Source organism: Arvicola amphibius, chromosome 12 (assembly GCF_903992535.2).
Source record: "Arvicola amphibius chromosome 12, mArvAmp1.2, whole genome shotgun sequence".
NCBI lineage: Eukaryota > Metazoa > Chordata > Mammalia > Rodentia > Cricetidae > Arvicola > Arvicola amphibius.
Window position 1 is genome coordinate 84,188,309 of NC_052058.2, and position 27,347 is coordinate 84,215,655.

At 49.4% G+C, this 27,347-nt stretch overlaps 1 protein-coding gene across 2 annotated transcripts in view; it reads left to right on the forward strand.

Moving 5' to 3' along the window:
• The window catches only part of Pkp1 (plakophilin 1), a 41,885-nt gene extending 27,650 nt beyond the window's left edge, over window positions 1–14,235 (forward strand). Inside the window, exons 3-13 of one of the 2 annotated variants that reach the window (XM_038350025.1) lie at window positions 814–1,208; window positions 3,684–3,828; window positions 5,299–5,506; window positions 6,300–6,506; window positions 7,751–7,902; window positions 9,522–9,677; window positions 10,225–10,401; window positions 11,526–11,679; window positions 11,985–12,171; window positions 12,693–12,777; window positions 14,161–14,235. In XM_038350025.1, the coding sequence (XP_038205953.1) occupies window positions 814–1,208; window positions 3,684–3,828; window positions 5,299–5,506; window positions 6,300–6,506; window positions 7,751–7,902; window positions 9,522–9,677; window positions 10,225–10,401; window positions 11,526–11,679; window positions 11,985–12,171; window positions 12,693–12,777; window positions 14,161–14,235 (1,941 nt within the window). The remainder of the gene's footprint in view (window positions 1–813; window positions 1,209–3,683; window positions 3,829–5,298; window positions 5,507–6,299; window positions 6,507–7,750; window positions 7,903–9,521; window positions 9,678–10,224; window positions 10,402–11,525; window positions 11,680–11,984; window positions 12,172–12,692; window positions 12,778–14,160) is intronic. The other variant, XM_038350026.1, reaches the window with a different exon arrangement.
• The last annotated feature ends 13,112 nt before the right edge of the window (window positions 14,236–27,347 follow it).

Genomic DNA, 27,347 nt, shown 5'->3' on the forward strand with positions numbered 1-27,347 from the left:
GCTGAGGCAGGGCTGGCTGTGTCAGAAGCCACTGCTGTTTGGGGATGACCCGAAGAGACAAGGCAAGGGCTTGAGACAAAAGCTCATGGGTACTCCTTCCCCAGTGACAACTGAAAGACCCCCCTCCTCCCTGGCTTGTAGACACTATCCTATACTCTGTGCACGTGGCCGGATCAGTGGTACAGAATGTCTTCCTTTCACATGTTCCCAATAAGAAGTAAGTTTGGGCACTGGAGAGATGGCTCAGCAGTTAAAGCACTGGTTTCTCTTCTAGAGGACCTGGGTTCAGTCCTCAGCAACCACATGGTGACTCTCAACCATCTGTAACCGGAGTTCCAAGGAATCTGACACCCTCTTCTGGTACCTTCTCAGGCACTAGACATACTCGTGATGTGTAGACATACATGCAGACAGAATACCCATGTATACAAAATAAACTATCTTTTTAATTTTAAAAAAGAAGTACATTTTTCATTGCAATTCAGAATCTACTCACTATAAGCACAAAACAGGTTATGTCTCTACTGTGTTACACTCTATTGTGTGTGTATTTTCCAATACATTTCTTTATTCAATATTTTAATAAGGGTGGACATAGCTGCTAATATGATCTCATATTCCACAGTGGATCACAACCTGCCCTTGGAAAAAATAATATAGCAAGCAGACAATGCTCACGGTTCCTTTCTCTGCAAGTATTTCCAGAGCCTCTGAATACTGTAACTAGGGCGCCGGAAAGGCTGACTTGTGGACAGCTAGATCCAGGACCCCAGTTAAACGCCTGACTAAACCGCTCACGCCTTTCCTGTCTAGATCTACAATGGGACCCTCAAGCGGGAATCCGACAACAGGCGCTTCAGCTCCTACAGCCAGATGGAGAACTGGAGCCGGAACTATCCCCGCGGCAGCTGTGCCACTACAGGCGCCGGCAGCGACATCTGCTTCATGCAAAAAATCAAGGCGAGCCGCAGTGAGCCCGACCTCTACTGTGACCCGCGGGGCACGCTGCGCAAGGGCACGCTGGGTAGCAAGGGCCACAAGACCATCCAGAACCGTTACAGCTTCTACAGCACCTGCAGCGGTCAGAAGGCCGTCAAGAAGTGTCCCGTGCGACCGCCCTCCTGCACCTCCAAGCAGGACCCGGTGTACGTGCCGCCTATCTCCTGCAACAAGGACCTGTCCTTTGGCCACTCAAGGGCCAGTTCCAAGTGAGTGCTGCGGGGCTGTGGTGGGGCCGGTGGGAGGCAGTCTGCTAGCCGGGCCCACTCTGCCAGGGGCTCCCAGGGAAGTAGGGAGAGGCTCCGCTTGTGTTCTGACTTCAGTGAAATCTCTGGTCTCATGGGCCACTGACTAGGGAGTCCTCAGAGTGAAAAGGCCCCAGAACCCAGCATTGCCTACACAGGTCTTAAGGATCCCCAGCTGTGAACAGAGGAAGGGTAAAGGAGAGATTAGCAGGTCGAGGGCTGCCACGCCATGTCTCTGTGATCAGCAACATCAGCAGCACCCGGGAATGTGTTAGAAATACTTGTTCTCAGGGCTGGAGAGGTGGCTTAGCAGTCAAGAGCACTGACTGCTCTTCCAGAGGACCCAAGTTTGATTCCCAGCACCCACATGTGGCTTACAACCATCTGTGACTCCAGTTCCAGAAGAGCCAACACCCTTTTCTGCCCTCCGGTTAGGCATTCATGAAGGCAGAAATACCCATTTACATATAAAATAACATTTAAAAATAAATATTCATTCCTGGGCCCCACACAGTCCTACAGACACCTGGAGATCTTTGCAATATGTGTTCCAGCAAGTCTTCTAGGTAATAGCCTCTCTCTCTCTCTCTCTCTCTCTCTCTCTCTCTCTCTCTCACACACACACACACACACACACACACACACACACACACACTGAAGCAGACCTGATGAGCTGTCCTATAGAGAGACATAAGCAGAGGGCACTTTGGGGCTACAGTAACACTGAACCTGCCCTTGAGGCTCGGAACACCATGAACCTTTCATGAACCTTCCCACTGTCCCTTATCTCCTCATGACAGCTACTCATTTGGCAAATATTTAGGGAGCATCTACTCCATGCAGGCTCTGCGGTGATCCCAGGGGGCATAGCCATGGTGACACAGTCTTAGTGACCGAGGAGCTTTGCCTTCTTCCTGTTTAGCCCCTTTCCAGGCAGACCGTAGTGAAGACTAAACAAAGCTGGCAGATGGCAGCGCTTGTCCAAGGCCACACAGCTGGTTCTATGTGCTGTGCTCTTTCCTCCCAGTCCCGCACTGTGCTGAACGAAATCGGGATCTGTTTCAAGTGGACCTCTCCTGTTTGAATATGTAAGGGGTATTTAGGATAACTTGTGAGAGGACTCGGAAATTCTTCTCATTTGACCCCCGCTGGAGGTCTAGGGTTGAGTGACAAGCCATGTAGAAGGGACAGTTGCCTGATAAAGGTGAGGCGATGCCTTCTCAATAGAGGGCAGGTGTGTAACTAGCCCAGAGCCGGAGAACTCTGCCCTTCAGGTGATGTATTTCGGAAATGAAGTTGGATTGCCTTAGCTATAACTGTGGCTGTTTATTGAGCACCGACTATGGTGAAAAGTATCAGTGCTATACAAATGAAGAAAGGGTTCCCACTGAAGATGCTGAGGACATCTGCGGGGCTGGATGCCACAGCGGGTCTGTCTCTGTCCTCTGGGACCTTATTTCTCTGTTCAGAAGCAAGACACACTTGGATGGAAAGGCTGCCTGTGGCTGCATACCACGGGAGCTGTAGGAGTTTCCAGACGAGGATTCCCTTCCTTGGAAAGGCTTCTTGGAAGGGAGACTCCAGCAGGCCTAGGCTAGGCCTTCGTGCCTGGAACCGAGGATATCTTGCTACAACCAACGGACTCTTGCCAGAGGCGAGGGAACGTGCCAGAGGTTGCAGTGGAGCCAAACATTCATTTGAAAGAGTGAACTAATAGCCATTTGCTGTGGTTCAACCTAAGGCATGCCCTTCAGTGTCTAAGCAGTTTGAAATTGAACCTGCTGTATGGAGAAGCTGCAGATAGCTTCTGAGCTGGAGAAAGATCTAGTGGACAGGATTTCGGGACCTAGCTAAAGGCTCTAGTGTGCTGGGTAGAGCTGCTCTCTAGACACTAGCTCCATGAAAGTGACCCTAACCCAGGCGAGTATGGTGACAGTGAGAATTTGTGTGCGTGCGTGCGTGCATGTGCGTGCGTGCGTGCGTGCGTGCGTGTGTGTGTGTGTGTGTGTGTGTGTGTGTGTGTGTAAGAAGCTAGCTGGACTTGGGAGGACAAGGGGCAGAAGGAGAGAGGGAATAGACAAGCCATTTGCTTTCAATTTCCCAGGATGAAGGCACAAACATGTTGGCAGGATAGATGGGGAGCTTCATCTCAGAAAGCAGGGCTAAGTTTGTGCACAGTGTAAGGGTAACTGTCCTGCTTCAGCCTTAGCCCACGACAGGGGCCACATCCCAGGAGAGGGAAACCCAGAGCACAGCCTTTTTCCTTCCTCGTAGGAAGGGAGCTGTTCACAAGACGTTCTCCAAGAGAGCCTGGCTGCCTTGTTCTGTTTCCCTGGAGGCAGAAGAGGCTGTGATGGTTGGGTGTACAAGAAAGAATATAGAGCCTGCTTGCCCGGGCTCCAAGCTCACCTTGTAATGCACTGCACCCCATTCTTCCAGAATCTGCAGTGAAGACATTGAGTGCAGTGGGCTGACCATCCCCAAGGCTGTGCAGTACCTGAGCTCCCAGGATGAGAAGTACCAGGCCATTGGGGCCTATTACATCCAGCATACCTGCTTCCAGGATGAATCTGCCAAGCAACAGGTAACAGGCCATACACCTTTCTCGGTGCCAGGTCCTGAGTGTGTCAGCCTGGCCTCAGATTTGGAGATGAGTGGAAGCGTTTGTAGTTGGTTCCTTTCCAAGGCACCCAGATACCAAGAGAAGTATTCCCTGCAAGATCAGAGCTGCATCCTAACCTGCAGAGTAATGCCCTCCTGAGTGGACCTTAGACAGTTGCCTTCCCCCCACTGTTCATTGCTATGTGCACCTTTCCTAGGGAGATATAGATAAACAGCTATTCACCCGAGACAGTGATCCCACCAAGACACAACCTGGCATGTCAAGGAATTTATTGGGTTTATTTAGAAAACCCGGGTGATGAGGTACTTGCAAGAACATAAATCACCCCAAAGCAAGTCTCATCCCAGCACAGATGTATAGATGGAGTGCCCCCACTCTTCATCTAATCTTTCATATTCTACATACTCTATCACCTCCAAGACCTGAGACCACAGGACCTTATACAGCTTGGGTAGGATTACATATCTCTGGGAGGGAAACGTTGGGGGAGTGGCTTGAATCTCAGGTGAAGATCTAATGATTCTCTCCATCCTCTCCTTCTAGTAACAGGCCCAATCTTTTTACTCGTGTGTGTGTGTGTGTGTGTGTGTGTGTGCGTGTGTGTGCATGCCCATGCATGTGTGTCTATGCAGTGATCAGAGGACAACTCAGGATTCAGTCTCTCCTACTGGGTGAGTCTTGGAGATTGAGCTCAGATCATCAGGATTTGCAGCACGCACTCAGCTCTCAGCAAACATCATCTTGAGGGTCTCTGAGAAGCCATTGCAGCTACCGTGATGAAGATAATAAAGGCTGTTAACAGTTGGAGGCTTGTGTTCTACAACAGCCATGGAAGAGGCCCACGGCTCAATGACAGCCATGAGTTTCACAGAAATCCCCTTCCTCAGATTCCACTCAAGTATAAGACTCTCTCCCTCCCAGCTCTTTTCCTTCAGTGAAAACAAAGTTCATTAACGCCTCCCACGCTTGGCTGTTGGCCGGCTAGGAAAACACCTACACGACACAATATACAGCTCTATGTGCCACAAATGGCTTCTTAGAAGCCTGGGGTAGTTTTCATCAACATTTTGACCATAGGAGACCTTCTGTGGCACTTTCAGCGTGTCTGCTTTGCCTTGGGATTCTGAAGTATAGTGGTACAACTTCTCAACTGGTCTTTAGCATGCTCCAGAAGAGGAACACAAGGCTCCAGACAGAGGAGAGACTCTAAGGGCCCTGAGTAGGATATGAAGACCTAGCTCTGAATTCAGGTCTTTGACTTTCTTATCTGGGTCAGTTGCTGTTAACTCATTATTGCTTATGTGTTGTGGTAGACTTGTGTGCCTCTAAACTGATTTTTTTGTTGTTCTGAGAAACAGCTACTTTGAGTAGAGAATAATTGTCTCAGCCTCCTTTCCTTTGAACAAGCAATGTGGGCAACTTTCTTGGCAGGTCCTTCAGCTGGAGGGCATCTGCAAGTTGGTGGACCTCCTCCGCAGCCCCAATCAGAACGTCCAGCAGGCTGCTGCTGGGGCCCTGCGCAACCTGGTGTTCAGGAGCACCAAGAACAAGCTGGAGACCAGAAGGCAGAATGGGATCCGTGAGGCTGTCAACCTCCTGAGGAGAAGCGGGAGCACAGAGATCCAGAAACAGCTGACTGGTAGGCTGTTGCAGTAGGAAGCCAGGGAGGGACTGGGCAAGGTGGCAGGGTGTGTCTCTGACCAGTTCCTTTTAGGCTAGGCCAAGGCACAGCTGTGTAGGTTTCACTGAGCTACAATTCAGGAGCTCAATGGCACTGGTCCGGCTGGAGCAATGGCATCCAAATGATGGTCTGAGATGGTGTACATGCTTCAGAGGACATCTTCGAGACTGGGAAGCAAGGGAAGGAACCGTATGTAGTAGGCACAGAAATTTGCGTGATGAGAGGGGAGCACAGCCTAGGGCAGGGGTTAGTGGACTGGAAAGGATGCCCTTACCCTGAATTCACAACATACATGGAACATTCAAGGTGGATTACAGGACAGTGAAGTCACCATGAAGACCTTGAGTTGAACCGGAAAGACAAGAACGTTCAGGTTAACAACTGATAAGAGCTTCTAGACCGACCTCTGTGGTTGATACTTCCCACATATTGTTTCAGATGGAAAACAAAGACTGTAACACAGTTCTAAGTTCCAAAATATGTAGTTAAAACCACTGATCAAGCAGCTGTATTTTAGGAATCTTTCCTGCTCTGAGACAGTCTCAGACCCCCCCCCCCCCCCACACACACACACAAAGAACCTACAGTTTACAGGGATACTGAGAATAGGATCAGAGAGAGTTAGACAATGGTCTGATGGGCCAAGCCTACCTGGAAGGGAGCCATTGGCTAGATAGAGCCCAGGCTAGGGGCGGCACCTTTAGTCCCTAGGTCTTCAGAGCCTGCCATGTTGTGCTTATCATGTGCCCAGGGCTACTCTGGAACCTGTCCTCCACTGACGAGCTGAAGGAGGAGCTGGTGGCCGATGCCCTCCCTGTTCTGACTGACCGAGTCATCATTCCCTTCTCCGGCTGGTGTGATGGCAACAGCAACATGTCCCGGGACGTGGTGGACCCCGAGGTCTTCTTCAACGCCACGGGCTGCTTGAGGTACGAGAAGACGGAACCTAGGTCATTCTGCTCAGGCCCTTCCACAGTCAGCCTCCTCTTCAGCCAACATTCAGCCAGAGTAGAGAACAGAGCGCTCGCCTCATCTTGGCCCTGTTTTTTATGGGCTGGCTCCAGGACAAAGGGCCAGGTATTTCCAATGTCTCTGAGTCTGGCTATGCCATGCAACCTCCTGGGAGGATCTAGAGGACATCATTGGAAATCTAAGAGAAAAAAAAAAACCCTGCATTTGAATATCCAAACTCATTCAACTAAATCATCCCCTTCACCCTCAAGGGGGGGGGGGGGATATTTCTTGTACTGTCTTGAAGAGCATTCTTTTATACAAAAGTCTGCTGACTGGCTGCTTTATGAGTCACCTCCCGCCCAAGTGCTGAAACCATTTGCCATGTTCATTGGCATGGAGATGGTACTGCCTTGCCCAAAGTTGTTTGAGTTCCACGGCAGGGTGTGGCAAAGACCTGGTGGGATCAGGATGTGCTGCCGGTGGGTGCTGGCACAGAGTAGGGAACCATGGAGTGAGTTCCCTTCTAGGATCTCAGTTTGCTATAATGGAGTTTGTCCCCAGAACCTCACAAAGAACTGCCAGAATAGGGGTGAAGTCAATACACACTTCTGTGTCTCGGCTTGCTCTTCTCCCAGCTAGCCAGCCTCCAGCCACAGCTTCCAAAGGGCAAAGAGGCTGGGTAGATGAAAAGCCAGTGCAGTTAAGGACTTTATGGGGCCACATGGCTCCTGGGTGTGACAATATACACACGTGCATCTTATATATGCACTATACACACTGCCTAGTGCAGGAGGACCCACAGGGCTTGGGAATGAGCACAACCTTTGGGAGAGGTAGTTACATCTGAACCCCAGGTTAGCCTCTCACCTGCACTCCTGCTAGTTCTGGTCCAGCACCCGCTCAGCTTTGCTTTGCTCCAGCAAAGACAGCTTGCTGGCATTTCCAATGCCTGTCCCTCAAGTGGCCACTAGAGGGTAGGAGCGGGGCTGTCACGTGTAGTGGAGCCGAGGAGAGCCTTGTGTCAGGGGACTAAATGACAGAAACAATGAAAACTGAGTTCAGAGGAGACCTCCCCCCCCCCCCCCCCCCCCCCGTCAGCCAGGACGGGACAGATATGGCTAAATCATTTCTTTTCCTTCTCTCCTTTTCCCTTATTCTCTCTCTCCCTTCCTCTTCTTCCTTCTTCTTCCTGCCACAACTTCCAAATTCTGCCCTGTGCTTTCTGCTGTTCTTCCCCATGTGTCCCCGTGGCACTTTGCCCCTCCTCCCTGGTCCTCTCCCGCAGGAACCTGAGCTCTGCTGATGCTGGCCGCCAGACCATGCGGAACTACTCTGGGCTCATTGACTCCCTCATGGCCTATGTCCAGAACTGTGTGGCTGCCAGCCGCTGTGATGACAAGGTGAGGGTGCAGGGCCCTGGTGACATCTCTGTCTCCAATCCTGACATCTCTGCCCAGAAGTGCAAAGCCCAGGTCCACACGCTTGCCAGGAACTCTCCTGGTCCTGACACTACTCTCTCCGAGAACCCACGAGTCAGGGTCACACTTTCTGGATGCTTCTGTAATCTGTCTCAGTGGCAGGAGCAGAGGCAGGAACAGTGGAGGGGACATCTAGGGCTTGTAGGTGCTCCCTGCTTGAGCTCGGGGGCCCCACTGTTAATGTGGTGCTGAGCCCATGAACGTGTTCCCAGGAACCCCGTGTCCTTTCCAAGATGTAACTCCTTCCAGTAGCTCCAGAGAAGCCACTGGCAAGCCCCCCTCCTGCCTTCTTTAGACTCTGGATGCAGCAGCATGCATAAATTGAAAGGACGGGTCTTGGAGAAAAGATAAACTGGGGGCTAAGGTACCCCCACAATAGCCGGACGGTGACTCAGGATACTGAGGTCTAGTGAGGTCTAGTCCCCACACCCAGGTCACCAGGAAGGTCAATGAAGGGAAATTTCTATCTCTTGCTTCCTTCACTGGAAGGGGTAACAAGGCCTCTGAGAACAACCTTCTCATTAAGCTGCAGGACAAAGTGCCTATATCCCCCTTTCTCCTGTTCTGTGTATATCCCCTATACCTGGACAACCCTAACCAATAGAAGTCAGATTCACCCTGACTCCAACAGGGACCAAGCCCTGTCTAGAGGGTAAATCTGCCACCCCAAGCCCTTAGCCTGGAGGCTCACCAAAAGACAATGCACCTGTGCACTGGGACCTCTGTGAAGTCCCGAGTCCCAGGTCTTATTGTTGCCATGCATCTTTGGTGTTGGGGACTGAAGGGTGACCATGGAAAGAGGGAACAGGAAAGACAGTGGTGACTAGATGCTTTTAAAACCAGAAGGATCTGGGGCTGCTTCTGAAGGAAGTTGCTTTAGGATGGAGATGCTTTTTGTCTTCTGGCCCACATGTGGTCTGTAGCCACGGAAATGGTCACCCTGCCTGCTGTGTGTACTATGTGCAAGGCCCCATGGTGGGTATTCTTCCTGTGCCATCATCCCCCAATAACCACAGACATTGGTCCAAATCCCCTTTCATACCCAAAGCCACAGTCTCAAGCCCTCCTATAAAATGACCGGTATCTAAATATAACCTGTACTCACTCCTTTGCACACTTCAAATAATCCATACGTTATTTATGAACCCTAATACAATATAAATGTAAATGAATAGTTATTAAAGTGCCAATAAAGAAATCTGTACTCAGGAATCCCTTATATTTTTCAAAATAATTTCAATTTGTGGTTGGCTCATACTGTGGATGTAAAACTGGGGGCCTAATACATAATCTCCCCAACTGGACAAGTGAGGTAAGAACAGCCCATTTTGCATCTGAGGAAACTGAGGGCCAAGATGAGTTATCATACATGTTCAAACAGCCAGGAAGTGACAGACAAGGAATGGTGACTAGTCCCCAGGGTGTGCCTGAGAGATCCTTCCAGACTGACATGGAGCAGGTTATGAATACTCGGGGTGGGTGACAGCCCCAGCAGTCTGTCAGGACTGGACAGGACTCAGGCACTCTCTGCTTGCCCCTAGTCTGTGGAGAACTGCATGTGTATCCTGCATAACCTCTCCTACCGCCTGGATGCCGAGGTGCCCACCCGCTACCGCCAACTGGAGTACAACGCTCGCAACACCTACACTGAGAAGTCCTCCACTGGCTGCTTCAGCAACAGGGGAGACAAGATGATGGTGAGCCATGACCACTGCAGAGCCAGGGCCCATGCCCCCAGCACCTACCTCCCCCATTCTGCCCACCTCCATTCCTTTTATTATATAATGGGAGAAATCATCCTTGTCTTCCTCTGACTGCTGAGCACTTAAGAAACAATAGAACTCTTTCCATCTTGAGCAAGGGTTCCTATCACCTCCTAAATCTCTTAAGAAAGATGCTGTAGATGACAGTCAGGACATAGAAGCCGGGCTCCAGACCAGCCTGGAGATCCCAAAATAATGAAAATTCTCAGTACCTTGCTGCCAAACCTAGTGTTGACTTACACACTTGGAGGCTTAGAAATGAAGCTACCCTGGAGCACCCTTCCTGTGGTGCTGCCCAGAGACCATCGAGAGAACCCCTCATTTGGGGGGGGGGTTCTGGAATGCTCAGAAGAAAGGGTGCAGGGAGCAAGTCTTCTCCCATCCTTCCCCCACAGAACCCCCAACCTGCAACTAGGGAGAGGCACATGGCTGGGGTGCGTTACCTCACCAGACCCCTCACTAACCTGTTGTCCATCTTCAGAACAATAACTACGACTGCCCCCTTCCTGAGGAGGAGAGCAACCCCAAGGGCAGCAGCTGGCTGTACCACTCAGATGCCATCCGCACCTACCTGAACCTCATGGGCAAGAGCAAGAAGGATGCAACCCTGGAGGCTTGTGCCGGGGCCCTACAGAACCTGACAGCTAGCAAGGGGCTGGTGAGGAGGCTCACTCTCCTATTGCTCCAGCCTACTCCCTGTTCTTTCCGCCAGTCTCTCCTTTCCCTGCCTGAGTCTCTCAAACACATCTGGCTGCCATGTAAGCTTCGAGCTGCAGACGTGAGAGTGTTGTGCCTTGGGCTGGTTACCAGGGCAGTGATGGGGCAGACACACCTCTGCCCTCTGAGAACTCCTGGGTGATGCCCACACTATAATCTCTTGTCCTATGGTGCTGACTACTTGGGCTCCCTATACAGTGGGGGGACAGGGATGAGGAGTGTGTTTAGCAAGAGAAATCCCTGTCTGATGAACTGGCAGACAGAGTTTGAGACATGGGCAGATTTGGAGAAAGCTGAGACAGAATCAGCTTTGGGGTTTAAGGTCATGATGGCGTAGGGTAAAGCCATAGGATATTGGTGGATGGCCAGCTTTTGTTCTCCAGATACACTTGGGACAAAAGAGACTTGGGGAACCGTAGACGTGGACATCCTGAGGGTCAAGATAACCTCTCTGGTTCTTAGAGGAGGAAGCTGGGCTTCTCAAGGACACCAAACTGGCTTTGGTTAGGTTCACACCAGGATGTTGGTTTGCAACCCAGATAAGCTGGCTTACTTGCAAGGGATCCCAGTTCTATCTCCATGGTGACCGGGACCCCTTCTGAGCCAGCTTGGTGTTGGGCAAGCACTCAGTTAGTGTGGATTGGATTCTGTAGAGGTTGGGGAGTTTGAAAGGAAGTGGACTTTTTGTAATTGTCACATGCCCTTGGTAGTGTGGTCTTGTGCAAAGAGATACACGAAAGAACGAGGCATCTGAGACAGAGGAGTGAGACAGTGGGTAAGGATGGAAACTGCCAGTCTAGACACCAATCCTGGGTCACCACGAGTGAGAGAAATGACACTTCCCTGCCTACCCACCAGAGCTTCAGATTGACTAGGCACGGGGACCAACCAGAGGCATGTGAAGCCTGGCTGTTCCATAGTCACTGGCAGGAGCAATTCTGTCTCCTCCCAACTTTAAGATGAAAGAGAATATGCTCAGGTTTTCTTTCTTGGGGTTATCTGCCTCTCCCCTAACCATGGTGCCCGGAGGCCACAGGCCAGCTCCTCCCTGGTCTTCTCTCATAGATGTCCAGTGGTATGAGCCAGTTGATTGGGCTAAAGGAAAAGGGCTTGCCACAAATCGCCCGCCTCCTGCAATCTGGCAATTCAGATGTGGTGCGGTCCGGGGCCTCTCTGCTGAGCAACATGTCCCGCCACCCTGTGCTGCACAGAATGATGGGTAAGATGCTGTCCCCTCGTCCTTCCTCATAGGACACACAGGCCTGTGTTTTCTAGAGCCTTCTAGAAGGTCATTCTCAAACTGTCCCATAGTATGTGTATTCTGAGGAGAGTTTGGCCCAAGAGAGGTGTGGGAGTAGGAGGGAACTGTCACTTGATCTCCAGAAATCCGTGGGTCCTACCAGTCCTTGAGGAGCTGCCTTGCTTGCCTCCTGGAAGAGGACAATGGCTACTGAGGCCCCCAAAAGAATCTCTCCGCTATTCCACGGCAATCCTGACCCCATTTCTCAACTCCCTTATCTCTAGGAAACCAGGTGTTTCCAGAGGTAACCAGACTCCTCACCAGCCACACTGGCAACACCAGCAACTCTGAAGACATCTTGTCCTCAGCTTGCTACACTGTGAGGAACCTGATGACCTCGCAACCGCAGATGGCCAAGCAATACTTCTCCAGCAGCATGATCAACAATGTCTTCAACCTGTGTCGCAACAGGTGGGCAGAGAAGGGGCGCACTTCCCCCACCACACACACACACACACACACACACACACACACACACACACACACACACACACGCTGTAGCACTCGGGGAGGCAGGAGACGGGATGAGGAAGAAGTTCTAGAAGCTGAGTGCCTAAGGGCTGTCACTCAGACTCCAGGCCCTAGGAATGCATAGAGGGGATGGAGCAGCACACTTCCTAGCTGGGGGACGTGTGGGATGCCGGGATGTGCAGGGTTCAGCAGGAGACATAGATTAGTAGGACCGATTTTATGAGAACTTTTTTCTGCTTCCTAGGGCTCCCTCTTCATTCAGGGCTAGGGAACTAACTTCTAGGGTGCCTCCAGATGGGCTGGGGCATGAGCTCAGGCTCACTACCCCTATTAGGGTTCCTCTTTCATGCACTCAGGGTATCCCCCACATCTCTGGACCCTAAAGAGGAGACTGGCAAGGGAAGGGGTGTTCCTATGTCATAGGTATTCTCACCTCACAAACCCATTTCCCACCTGCACAGTGCCTCACCCAAGGCTGCAGAGGCTGCCCGGCTCCTCCTGTCTGACATGTGGGCTAGCAAGGAGCTGCAAGGTGTCCTCAGGCAGGTAAGAGCATCTATCAGCGGCCCTCCTGCCTAGGCCCCTTCCACATCTACCCTGGACTGGGAAGGGAGGGAAAGATTCACGCACTCCTTAAAGGTGAGGTTGACTCAGGGGGTGAGTCAGAGCAGATGTGGGTAGCCAGGAGTGTGAGTGGGGGCTCTGACCAGAAGACCTGCCATGCCGCTGCGGGGTGGAAGAAGTGGGAGAGAAGCCCAGTGTAAGAACACTTAGAGCAGTGGTTCTCAAAGTGTGGGTTGTGACCCCTTTGGGGGCCAAATGACCCTTTCTCAGGGGTCACCTAAGGTCATCCTGCTTAGCAGATATTTACATTATGATTCATAGTAGCAGCAAAATTATAGTTATGAAGTAGCAACAAAAATAAATTTATGGTTGGGGGTCATCACCACACCATGAGGAAATGTCTCAAAGGGTTGCAGCATTGGGAAAGTTGAGAACTGCTGGCTTAGATCAAGGCGGCAAGAAGGTTGCACAAAGGGCACACCAGCCATTCGGGAACATAGCGTGTCCTGGAGAGGTTCAGGGTTCAGCAACAGGACCCCTTTAATTTCAGCTCAAGAGTTTGCACTTGCGCCTTTGGCACTGGAGAGCCACTAGGCCTGTCCTCACTGTCTGAGATCTAGCAATGCCAGCTGCGGTGGCACACAGCTATAATCCTCGCTCTTGGGAGGCAATAAGGGATTCAGGAATTCAAAGCCGTCATTAGTGTTAGGGCTTCTACTGCTGTGATGAAATACCATGTCCAAGAAACAAGTTGGAGGGGAATCTCGCACAGGGCAGGAACCTGGAGGCAGGAGCTGATGCAGAGGCCATGGAGGGGTGCTGCTTACTTGTTTGTTTCCCATGACTTGCTCAGCCTGCTTTCTTTTAAAACCCAGAACCACCAGCCCAGGAATGGCCACATCCATAATGGGCTGGGCCCTCCCACATTGATCACTAATTTAAAAAATGCCTTACAGCTGGATCTTATGGAGGAATTTTCTCAATTAATGTTCCCTTCCTTCAGATAACTCCAACTCGTATCAAATTGACATACAACTAGCCAGGACCCTTGGCTATGTAGAGAGTGCTACATCAGACCCTTTCTCAAATAAAGAACTCTAATTCCTTGCTTGATTTCTGCAAACTCAATTAGAAAACTCAAATGTGCAAAAGGAATTCCAAATGCAATTCACTAACACACTGATGTTCATGGCGTTACGAACATCACAATCAGCCCCCTTGTAGCCCAGGCCTATGAGTATTGTGGTTAGAGCACACTGGCGTGTTTCAGAGTCTAGATAAACCCAGAAAAGTGGCTCCTGACCAGGCATCAAGTCCCACACTGCTGTCCCATGATGGATCATGTGTTTGTTTCTCCCCTTGCAGCAAGGTTTCGATAGGAACATGTTGGGAACCATAGCTGGGGCCAACAGCCTCAGAAACTTCACCTCCCGGTTCTAAGAAGAGACTGTTCAAGCAAGTTCACCTTGCAGGTGAGAATCGGACTGCCCAACCACATTAGGGACATGTAATGTTTTATTTACACTGGAGGGGCCAGAGGTCTGTGTGGGACTACTGAGTATAAAGGTGTAGGTCACCCACTGCACAGCCCAGGTGGTGCCACTCACAGGTGGGTTATGTAATAATGGAGTCACACAGTGTCATTTTGGGTTAGGTCAGCTAGAGCTTACTTTCCATCCTTTTTAAAAAATTTTCTATTATTTTTTATGTGTATGAGTATCTTGCCTACATATATGTCTGTGCACCATATGTGTGCCAGGTGTCCAAAGCGTACATCCTCTGGAACTGGAGTTATGAACAGTTGTGAACCACAGGAATGCTGGGAATCAAACCCTAGGCTTGTGAAAGAACACTGTGCCATCCCTCAAGCCCCTCCATCCTTCTTAAAGCCCATTCTCATTCTGCACACGCTTGGTGTGAACAAGCTTTGTTTCCAGTTGATGGGTCTAGAGACCAGAAACTCATATCCAATACTCTGTCAAGGCTTTGCAAGCTGAACATTCTCTGGAATCAACTGGAATGCTTGCTACTCACATTCTGGCCTTCCATCTTGTCAATTCTGACTTGATGGCCTATAAGTAGCCCTTAAGTGGGGTGCAGAAAATGTAATTTTAGATGGGTATGTGAAGGGATTCTCATACAGATAAATCAAGAACCACAGCTAAGCATTGAAGCAGACACCTTTGGAAAGATGTGAGTGAGAAGCTGTATATAACATGGGTCTGACATTCCAGTGCGGTAGTGTCTCACTACCTGAAACCCTGCACATCATGGTTTTGGGAGATTTAATCTAGGGCCTCACATATTCCGGGCAAATACTCTACCACTGGCTTCTAAACTCAACTCTTATGTTTTATATTTTACACATTTTATCTTGAGATAGAGTCTTCCTAACTCTCCCAGGCTAGCCTTGGACTTGCTCTGTAGCCAAGACTGACCTTAAACATGTGATCCTGCTGTCTTAACCAAAAACTTAGTACTGCAGGCATACACTACCGAGTCACACCTTTCAGTATACCATAACTTGATAGTTTCTCTTTTTAGGAAGGCACAACCCAGCTAAGAAGACCTCAGGCCTTAAGGATGGGTTACCTGCTTCATCTGGTGCAGTATTTGGAGACGTTCAGATGCAACCAAGAGCAACCTGAAAACTGTGCATGATGGAAATAATTTCTGATTCTTTTTTTTTTTCCTTAGGGGAACTGGGAGGCAAGAGGGTTTGGGAGGTTGGGTGGGGTACTTTCTTGAGTTAAAGGGGCTTATATCTGATGTCAATACTTTCTTCTCTGAGAAACAGTATATATATAATGTGTATAATGTAAGTATGTACGAGGATGTGTGTGTGTGTGTGTGTGTGTGTGTGTGTGAATGCCTAACAACATAACCAACAACTGCAAAAGGCTAGGTACGCTGATTCTTTGCGGTTCACAGACAGCACAGAAGACTCTCCATGTCTCCTCCATAGACAGGAGCCATGTGTGGTTTTGGCTAGCTGGAAATACAATGTGTCCAGACAGGGGCCCTTGCCAATCAAGCCACAGAGAGTTCAGTAGCCTTTCTCTGCCACTGCCCAGATGGCAGAAGAAGGGACAGTAGCCAATGCTGAGGCTAATATTCCCTCTTAAGAGGCAGATGGGAGCTCCAGAAGATACAGAATGGTGTTACGTGCTTAGCTAGTGACTAGGAACAGAGAGACAGGCTCACCATTCTTTGGGGTTCTGCACCCACATGAAGCTTTAGCCAGCAGAGCCCCCAATTTCAGAAAAACTACAAGCAGCTATTTTGGGAGAAAGAAAGCAAGAAAAGTGCCTGAAGTCAAAGAGCTCTGGGATGGCTGCTTGTTCCCATCTCCCCAAGGGATGGGCCAGAGCAGGTGGGGAACAGGTACCTGCCTGTTCAGGCTTCTCACAGAGCAAGGGAGGAGAACTGGAAATTATCCACCATGTGCCTCAGACCCAGTCTGCTGAGGGTCAGGTGAGAGAGTGCTCAGGGGTCCCAGAGGCTGAAGGGAGGGGATTTGCTCGGATGGAGCAGCAAAAGGCAGTGTCCTATTTTGCATTAGTCAGCTCACATCCATTAGTCATCCTTCTTTCTCCCTAAACCTTAGCCGTCCTGTCTGCACACTGGCCCTGTGTCGGGGTGAAGGCAGTCAGCCCCAGGACCCCAGACTTTGCGCTGCAGTAGCAAGAGCACCTGAGAACCCCAAAAGCGGGCCTGTCTGTGTCAAGGTCCCTAGGACAGATGGTGGGATGGAGCAGAGCTGAGTGCCAGGGCCTCTCATGTCTAGGTTAGCACCTCTCAGCTGGTGTGGTTAACTCTGGGTAGACAAGAATGATCAGGGTCACACTTCTCTCAGGGAGGACATAGAGTGCACCTTGGCCCACCCCTTTTCTTACCCCAGCAGTAAGACTGTAAACATCCTTTGTGACTCAGAATAGCCTAGTAAAATATCTGTCCATTAAAGATGGCAGTCAGATACGCGAGGACATTGTCCCTGAGAGGAGTCCTCAATCATCTCAGCCAGTGTGCTCTGGCACCCTGAGTCTGCCGTACCCTTCCCAGTTTGACTCGTGATGGAATCTGCCTCCTGCCTCGCCTCTCCTCCAATACCAATGTGGGATGCAGCCCCATGACACTGTCCTTGAATCTCCCTTGCCAGTCATTGGGATCCAAAACAATTCATTTCATGGAGCATGCCGTTGGCACACTGCTCCATGCCAGGAAGTTTTCTACGGAAGCACTTAGAGTACAACAACATATGAAACCTTCCATGCCCCAGTCCCATATAGTGTATATCGTCCCAGGAAGAAAGGATGCCCAGGTCCTGGGCTTTAGGAACCGTCCTCTTTCTAAGTAAGTTGGAGAGAAGCATGCAGAACATCCAAGTCAGCAAGAGGAACTGTTACAGACCCCGAGCAACATCCTCACTTCCTGCAGCCCAGGGCCTTAGCTTTCCTTTCCCTAGGAGGAAGGCTTGGAAGGCCAACCCTTTGCTTTGGGGATGAAGCAGGTGCCCAGACACCCACGGGCCAGGCCTGATAATGGCAATTTCCTCCATGATCTAAAGCTGGTCAGGTGAACTGGGCCCAACTCATGCCTGTCACTCAGAAGGGTAAAATTAAGGGGACTTATGGATATATTCCTAGAAGAAGCAGGGAATAAGGGGCTGGTTGGACTTTATGTATCCCAGACCTATCTTAGTGTTTTATATCAACTTGGACTCCTATTCCCATGCCTAAAACAAGTTACAGTTGAGGAGCAAAGAGAAAGGTCTTCCTTGACTTTGGATCTCCTGTGAGAGATTCAACTACTGGCCACCAACAGCCTGCCCAGTGGGAGATGGACCAGCCACCCAGATCCCACGCCTCTTCTAAGGACCCAAGAGGCCAAGGGTGGCCTGTGTATGTCTACTCAGCCCTGACTGGGACTCTGGGCTTGCAGGGTCTGGGAGTCTCCCTCCAGCCCTTACTCTCCTTGCTCTATCTTATATGAGAATCTTGTGTTTGCCAGGCCCAGTTTCCTTGTATGATACACCATGTATTTGCTTTGTTGAAATATAGGAAATCAATAAATTGATAGTGTTTCTTTGAACATGTTTCAAGCTTTGTATTATTTGGGTGACTATTAAGGGATGAAGGGCCTTATCTCCAATGCCTCCTCTTATTGACTACACATCAAGCAAGCTATGAAAATGTCACCCAAGGGCATTCATAGATACCTGCTCCCCTGTAATCCATGTGAGCACCGGGATGTTGGGATTGCAGTCCTAATTTACAGATAGGTAGGGTTTAGGAGGGAAAAAATCTGACTGATGCTACCCCGGTTACAAGTGGGAAAGTCATTCTGAGCACAACCCCATCCATCCAGGCAGAGGTCTGTAGGGAAGAAAACTACAAGGGGGGAGACTTAGGGGTCCATGTTTCCAGAATGCCTATGTTGCATGGGTTCCATGTCAGCTGCTGGAGAGTCGTAACACAAAGGATATGGAGGACCCCAAGCATGGTATGGGCTGAGGGTCATCATCATCTGTGAGAACCAGGGATGCCTGGGTTGAGAAGGGGAGATGCTAAGGAAATCCATGGAGGGAGCTCTTCCCATCCCAGAGGAATGATGGCTAACAAGACCTCCATTATAGCATCCTGGGATATCATGGTGTTTGGTAATGGCCAGGGGAAAGGTGCTGAGCACCACTCAGGACAAACTGGCTCTCTGTGACCCACATGAGATGTGCTAGACTGGAGCATTGGGAAACGCTTTGGGACCTACAAACTCGTACTGACTGCAAAAAGCGGGTCAAATTACAAAACCTACAGAGAAACCCTAATACAAAATCAGTTAAGTGTTGTCTTCATGCTTTCATTAAAATACAACTTGGAGATCAAAACCCCACTATTTAAAACATACGCAGCTCTGACCCTCTTCAAACTGAACAGCACCCAGAGAAATGGTAAAGGACCAGCCCTTAAGCCTTCCTCATGCTGCTCCTGTTTCTGTCCACCCCCGAGGAGAACCTGGCACTACCCTGACTTCTAACACTATATTTTAATTTTGTCATTTTGAGCTTTATAGAAAGGCTGCCAATGCTAAACCCTGTCTTTTTGTTCTAGCTTTAGCTCAACAACATGTGGGCAAGATTCATCCATTCCCGTTGTGTGCCTGGTTGTTGCTGTCCCACTGCAACTATGCTGCAACGCAAAATGCCACACGGCATTACCGTCTTTATGTCTGTGCAATTTATAGATCCATTGTCCCCCTTCCCAGAACTACTATACATATGATGATTGGGAAATCGTCACAGTGTAGAAATTCAGTATCGTACTTGATGTGGTCACAGAAGTTCCAAGTGACGACAGCTGTAAAGTCCTGGGCCAGCTGTCCTTGACGGCCTTGGCTCTAGGATCGGACGGACAACAAGAAAGGGACACTAAGCACATGGAATGTTTTAAGGTGAGAAGGAAGAGATCTGGAGGCTGAGTCTCAGAGCCCATGTCCACACGTGTCCTCATGCCTGACCTCGAAGTCACTTCCTCTTGTTCCTTTTGCTACTTACCTGGTGTCAGGCTGGGCACCCCCAGGAATCAGAGAACTAAAGCATCAGTCAACCTCCCCCTACACACACACACACACACACACACACACACACACAAAGAAAAAAAACCCAGTGCATTCTGCTGCCAGCGCAGCTGGAGAAGGGAAGAACAGATGTTGAGCAACCATCTTCTTCTTTGAAGAGCCACACAATGACCCTTTCACTTTCAGAACCCTGAGGCATTGTTTTCTGGTTGGATCTGTCCTTCTCTTTAGTAACACAGGCAGAGTACAGGACTTCAAATTCCAATCAATAGAGGAGGGGAAACTGAGAGAAGGTAACCAGCTCAGAGTCACACGGAGAGTTTACAGAAATCCCAAGCCTGGCCCGGACCCAGGCCTCCTGAGTCCTGAGTATCAGAACATGATAGGGAAGACTGCGGAGGAGGCAGTCAGACTGCACACTATCAGATCCCCAGTGAATCAGGGTTCACAGAGCCCCGAGACAGCGTAGGATTGCACATCCTATGAGGGGTGGTTGCTGTGCAGACATGCAGGAGAATAAGAGTTCTGATTCACAGACTGTCTGTCAGATGCCAGGAACTGCTGTGTGCATCATCCAGTCTAGAGCTGGCAGGTTTGGTTGGTTAGAACATGGAGCTAATGAGCCAAGGGCTTCAAGGCAAGAAATGTCTCCATGACCCCAGCACATATTCCCCAACCTCGCTAGTCATCCTGCAGACGTCAGCTGGGTCAGCATGTGTGTATGTCACCGAGACATAGGTTGGCCATCTTGAGGAAGTCTGTGAAAGCTGAGAAGTCTGCTACAGGGGATCAGTAGAGAACCCCATACTTTAAGCTTCTAATATGCTAGTGTCTCCTTTACTCAACCAGTAAGAAATTTCACAGTGGTGGGGCATTGGGGCATGAAGCTTAGTCGGCAGAGTCTTTGCCTAGCATGCACAAAGCTCTGGGTTCAGTCCACAGCACTGCATAAAACCGGGTGTGATGATATATACCTGCAATCCCAGCACCAAAGAAACTGAGGCAGGAGGATTGTGAGTTCAAAAGCAGCCTGGTCTACAGGACTACAAAGTAAGACTCTGTCTCAAGAGAAAAAAAAAGAAAGAAAAAGAAAAAAAGCTGATGAATTAGCAAACAAGTTTTAAGATTTGCTTCTGCTGGGCATGGAAGCACACATCTGTAATTTCAGCTGGGCATGGAAGCACACATCTGTAATTTCAGCATCCCCACTACTTGGAAGATTGAGATTGAGACTGAGGATCAGGAGTTCAATAAAGGGTTATCCTTGACTATGGAGTGAGTTGGGGGCTAGCCTCAGCTACAATAAGTCCATGTCTGTAGCTCTGGATCCTCTGAAACTCTGAAAACCACGTTTTCCCGGAGGACAGTTAGACTGCAGGTGACAGACTTGACCACCTCACCTGTGACCACAAGCAGGGTGAACACTAACACGGACAGACTGTTAGTGTTCAGGCAGCTGTGCTGGCCCGACACTGGGGTATATGACCTCGCCTGTCGCCACTGAGAGCACCTCCTGTGCACATCACTATGTCCCCTTTAAAAGGGTCCGGCCCACCTCCATCGCTCCCTCTTTCTATCTGTCTCTGTCTCTCTCTTCTCTTCTTCCACTCCTCCCCCAGATTTTCACCAGTCTCCCCTCTCCCCTAACCACTTTTCCCATTTACTTTCCACCAATAAAAACTCCTCCTCGGAGCTCTGTCGCATGGCGTCTTTCTCTCACGTGCTGCTTTTTCTAAATGACAACACAGACACTACGAAGCTGGCCCAACTGTGCCCATGTCACTCATTTGTGGTTCAGAGAGGCAGAAAGGCTGAGTTCATGGGAATTCCTATGATCCATGTGGCTTGTGTGTATGTAGAATCTGGTAATATTGTTTAAGAAGAGGGAGAGAGGGAGAGAGGATGGGGAGGGAGAGAGGAGAGAAAGGATTTTTTTCATGCTGGCTGTTCCTCTTGCTTTGTGTCCTGGGAACACATGACTGTCACCTGCCAGGCAAGCCCTGAAGACTCTCCCAACTCTGTCTGTGACCTGGATATAGATCAACTCCAAAGGAAGACCTGGAAGCCGATGGTGAGCCTAGCATGCCACCTCCTCGGCTGGCAGCTGTGATAACAGCCCCACCCACCACATCCTGCCAAGGGTGTCCAGCTATCTTCTTTGTTGGGATTGGCTCAGTCCCAGGAACAATCAGAGCCAAGCAGAGTGAACCAAGCAAGACCAGTTCCCCCTTCTCTCTCTCTCTCTCTCTCTCTCTCTCTGTGTGTGTGTGTGTGTGTGTGTGTGTGTGTGTGAAATGAGAACTAGACTCAGAAGTGGACCAGAGACAGGCTATCTGGGAAGGGTTTTCTCAATTTTAAAAGGGGCTGTGGAGAATTATCTTCTATTTTTGCCTAGAAAAGGTGTTTGGAAGACATTTTCCTCAGGCATTGCTTGAATTGAAGAAAGAAAGACGAGAAGTACATGCTTGGGACACAGGTGCTCATCCTTGTCTCAAACCCAGGCACTAAAGTCCAGGCTTGGTATGAACTAATATGACAAACAGAACTCTTCTTGTAATCCCTAACATGTGTGTCCAAGAACAACTGGTCCCAAGTGCCCTGTGTTCTAAAGAGGCTTTAGGATATCTGGGCCAGACATTTCTAAACAAAAGCCCGAGGGCTTTTAAGGCAGAGCTGATGAGAGGAGCAAGGGAGCCCGTGGGGTAGAAGAGTGGCCCATACTGGACACCTGGCCGGTGCCCGTGAGAGGGAACACTGCGACTGGACCCAGGTAAAGCAGGAAAGCGAGGCACAGGGCAGCCAAGGGCGCCCAGAGATGGAGGGCCACCCCATCAGCGTAAAGGGGGCTGAGGAGCATGTAGGATGATGAAAGCTAGCCCCTGGGCTTATGGTTCCTTAATTTTTACCCCCTCTTCCCTCTTAGGTAAAGTACAGATACAGTGAAACGCACAAGCGTTAAACATTTCATCCCACGCAGCTTTCAAACTCACACACCTGTGCAACCCAAAGTCTCACGTCATCACCTCAGAAAATGCCTTTGCCCATGCCCCATCAGTTCTCCCCGCCTCAGAAGCAGCACTGTCCCATAGTCCTCATGTTCCCTCTCTCCCTCCCTTCCTCCATCCTTTCCCGCTCCCTCCTTCTCCCACCTCCTTGGACAGCCTGGCTAAATGTATGTAGCTGTCTTATTTACCAGTTTCTGGCTGCGCTCACTTTCTGTCTGCTCCTTAGTGTTTTCTTCTACGTACTTTAAATTTATTTTGCCCTTTCCCCCTCTAGATATTAGTTTTGTTTTGTTTGGGTTTTTGTGTATGTGTTTTGGGGTTTTTGTTTGTTTTTGTTTTAAGACAGAGTCTCTCTCACTCTGTAGACCAGGCTGGCCTTGAACTCACAGAGATCCACCTGCCTCTGCTTCCCGAGTGCTGGGATTAAAGACACGAGCCACCACCACCCAGACTTTTCTAGATTTTTTTAAAGTAGAAACTTTGGTAATTGATTTCGGGCATTCCAAGCACCGTTTTAGCTGCACTTTATAACTTTGATACATTGGTTACTTCTTTTGTGGGTTTTTGTTCCTTTCTTACTTGTGGGTTATTGAGAAGAATGTTACTTGATTTTAAACATTTGAAAAAATTCTACATACTTTTTAATCTATCCATTATAAACAAGAACATATCCCCTATTCCGTATAATTTTAATTCACCTGAGAATATTGAAACAATTACTTTATTCCGTGTCCTGACACCTTTTCTTAGTGAGTGATTGTGTAAAGTTGTAACACATCTGCTGTATGTTCATTGAGTGTGCACACACATCTGCTTACTGTGATTTCCCAGTGGCTGTCGTCCTTGTTTCTGATGGTTTTCTCTGGGTTTTTTTGTATGGATATTTGGTTTCATTATGACCTCTTTATATGTATATATTATGTACTTCGCTCATTTTCACCCCATTACTCCACTTCTCTCTCTCGCCCCCTCCCACTAGTTCCCATCCTCTTCCCAATCTCCTTTGTGTGTGTGTGTGTGTGTGTATGTGTGTGTGTGTGTGTACACATGTGTATTCTAGATATTACATATGAGAAAACATACACGAGTTGTCATTCTGATCTGGCTTATTTCCTTTAGCACAATGGCTAAAGTTTCATCGTGTTCCTGCAAATTACACAATTTCATTATGAACAAGCTGCCATTGTAGCGCTGGCAAGATGGCTCACTGGGTAAAGGGGTTAGCAGCACCCATGTATCAAGCCAGTCCTGACTGGGGACTCCTCTAACCCCAGTGACGTAGGGAACAGAGACAGAGGGTCTCCTAGAGCTTGCTAACTGCCACCCTGTCTTAAAAGAGAAGGTGGGGCCATGCTGATTCCAGGGGTCTGGGCCGCCACCTGGGGCTGTGTTGGTGTCCAAGGACCATGTAGACGCTAGGGCCATGCTGATCTGGGTGGTCTTCACTGCCACCTGGGGCCATGATGACATCCAGACCCGAGCTGCTGCCAAAGACTGTGTCTAGATCAATGGTCCCACTGCAGTCAGGGCCTGTGCGGAAGTCCATGGGCCATGTTGCCACTAGGACCCATACAGAGGTCCAGGGTCTGGGCAGCAACTTGTAGCCTTGTTGGTGTCCAAGGGCCATGATGCAGCTGCGGGCATCCAGAACTGGGTGGTCTGTGCTGCCACCAGGGGCCATAGTATCATCTGGGTCTGGGCTATGCCAAGGGCAATGTCTGGGTCCCTATAGAGGCCAGGATCTGGATTGGCATCTGTGACTCCTGTTGCCACCAAGGATGCCCAGGGTCAGATCAGCCGCCTGAGTCCATGTTGGAGTCTGGGGGTCATACTGCAGCCGAGGCCATACAGCTCTGAGTGGCCTGCACTGCTACCCAATGCCATGGTAATATCCAGGCCAGAGCTACAGCTGATGACCATGTCTGGGTCCATGGTCATACCAAGATTGGGGTCTGTGTTGATATTCAAGGCTCCTCTGACCATCGAAGGCCATGCGGACGCCCAAGGTCTGGAGCCATGTTGGTGTCTGAGGACCAGGCTGCCACTGGGGCCATGCCAATTTGAGTGGCCTGCACTGCCACCTGGGAAAATGGCGACATCCAGACCCACCTACTGCCAAGGTCCTACTAAGGCTGGAGTCTGTGTTGAAGTCTGAGCTCCGTGTTGCCACCAAAGGTCACATGGAAGCCTAGAGTTGGGGCCATAGGAACATAGGAACAAACCTGAGGCTTTGTTGGTGTCCAGGGGCCATGCCACTGCCAGATCTATCCGCATCTGAGTAGCCAGTGCTTCTACATGGAGCCAGGATGTCATCCAGGCCTAAGCTACTGGCAAGGACCTTGTTTGTGTAACTGGGGTCTTTGTTGTTGACTGTGGCCTGTGTCACCTCACGGGGTGGCCATAAGAGCCATCCATGATGAAATCAGAGGGTCATGCTGAGCTGGCCCCATACTTCCCTGGGTCTGGGCAAGTTGGCCCTGCCTCTTGCTGGACACTGTAACAAGAGAGTTGGCCCAAACCCTCAGAGGAGAGCTGGACTCTGAACTCAGGAGAGATGGCCCCACTCCTCACCACGGGTGAGGAAGAACTGACCCTGATGGCATGGGCACATGGGAGCTAGCGCCATCCCCTCACCTGAGGCAGGTGGTCCCAGTGTCCTGAACTTACCAGTTCAGCTACCACCCAGGCCCACAGCTGGGCCTTGGGTTGGCCCACCCTAGCATCTTACCCCATCTAGGACCTGCTGGAGCTCATGAAGGAACTGGTCCTATGGATCACCTGCAGGATCTTCATGATTCGAGGTGGCTGCAGGACATCCCAGAGGAGTTTCCAGTGAGGACCCAGTGGTGATGGTATGCCGGAAACCAAAGGCCTTGAACCAGACCATGACTCACTGCAATGAACATTTGCTAATAAAGCTGATTGGACAAAGGTAAACTGTGTGACACACCTTGGCTCCCAATGCCACCAGGACAGATGAAGAGGTGTTGGAGATGTGGGAAACATGGAGACATGAAGAGGCTTTTGTTTTAGGGGAGTTGGGGGTATTTTTTCTTGATATGTTTGCTTGCTTTGTTTGGTTTTGTTTATTTTCTTTTGGTGGGATGCTGCAGAGTGAGGGGAGAACATGGGAGGACTGAGAGGTGAGCAGAGCATGACGTGGAATTCCTGAAGAATCAATAAAGAAATTATGTTAAATTTTTTAAAAGGTGAAGAGTAGCAGAGCAGGATTCTTAATTGACTCTTCTGGCCTCTGCTCATACACAGAGGCAAGTGTACTACACACAGACACACACACACATATGCACTTGTCACATGCAATGTGCACTCACACACATGAGTGCACATGCATGCATGCACACACGTGCACGCACACATGCACATATATACACACCACATACAGACATACCACATACAGAAACACATACCATGTTCAGACATCACACCACATAAAGACACACACCCCACATACAGGCACACATGTAAAGACACACTACATACAGACACATCACATACACACACACACACACCACAAACAGACAAACCACATATAGACACACACTGCATACAGACACACACATACAGACACACCACATACAGACACACACACGCCAAACGATAGGAGGTTAGCACACCTTTATTTTACTTTCTTCCTTTCTGAGGAGTGAGCTATGAGTGATTTGAGGTCTGTCTGTTGAAGACAGATAGAGCTTGTTCTGATCATTCCTCACAGTGAGAGCAGGATGAATGGGTAGGCTATGGATTTGGTCACTGGATCTAGGATTGTGGAAACTTGTATTATGCCGTATCCTCCTAGTTTTAGTAAGATTGCTGCTAGGATTATGGACCCTGCGATAGGGGCTTCTACATGGGCTTTTGGAAGTCATAGGTGAACACAATATAATGGTATTTTAATCATGAAGGCTATGGTGCATGCTAATCACAAAATATTATTAGGTCAGGCTTTGTTAGTGGGTGATGAGTTTAGTGATATTAGGATGAAGTTTAGGGTTCCTGTTGAATTTTGGATACAGATAAGAGCAATTAATAGGGGAATTGAGCCTACTAGTGAAAGCACTTTCAAGGACGTTTCTCCAGATCCAGGATCCTGATGGACAGTCTCTTCTTCCATCACTTTGAAGATGGGGTTTCTCTGTCTTCTCGCTGCTGTTATTTCTGATAAACAACTGGCAGTCATTTGTACCACTTCTCTAAATGTGTTCTATCATTTTTTCCCATTTCCCATACATTATTGCTTTAGTTTATAACAATAGCACACTCGTGCCGGTCTAGCTTGGGCTTTGCTGAGCTTCTAGGACTTCTGTGTTGTGTCTAAAATAATAAAATTGTATTTATTATGTTCATCAGATGAGGTCAACCCTGTTGGTCTGCGCTCAGATTCACGACTCTTCTATCATTTCAAATGTGAGCTTGAACTTTGCAGTTCCTTTTATGGATTTGTTTTTCAGCTTTAGAGTTTCTATTTGGTTCTATTTAACAATTTTTTTCTTTTTTATTAGATTGTTAAAATATACCAATTCAAGTTTCTACTCCCTCTCCTCCTCCCATTTCCTCCACACACCCTCCCACCCCACCCCCATCCAACCCTCAGAGAGGGTAAGGCACATTGCTTTGGGAAAGGTCCAAGGCCCTCCCCACTATATCTAGGCTGAAGGTATCCACCCAAAAAGAATAGTTTCCCAAAAAGCCAGTACATGCAGTAGGAATAAATCCTCGTGCCACTGCCAGTGGCCCCTCGGTCTGCCCCAGTCATGTAACTGTTAACTACAATCAGAGGGACTAGTTTGGTCCTATGCTTGTTCCTTCCCAGCCTGGCTGGAGTTGGTGAGCTCCCATTAGCTCAGGTAAACTGTTTCAGTGGGTGAACCCATCATGGTCTTGACCTTTTGTTCATATTCTCATTCCTCCCACTCTTCAAATTGACTTGGGAGCTCAGCCCAGTGCTCTGCTGTG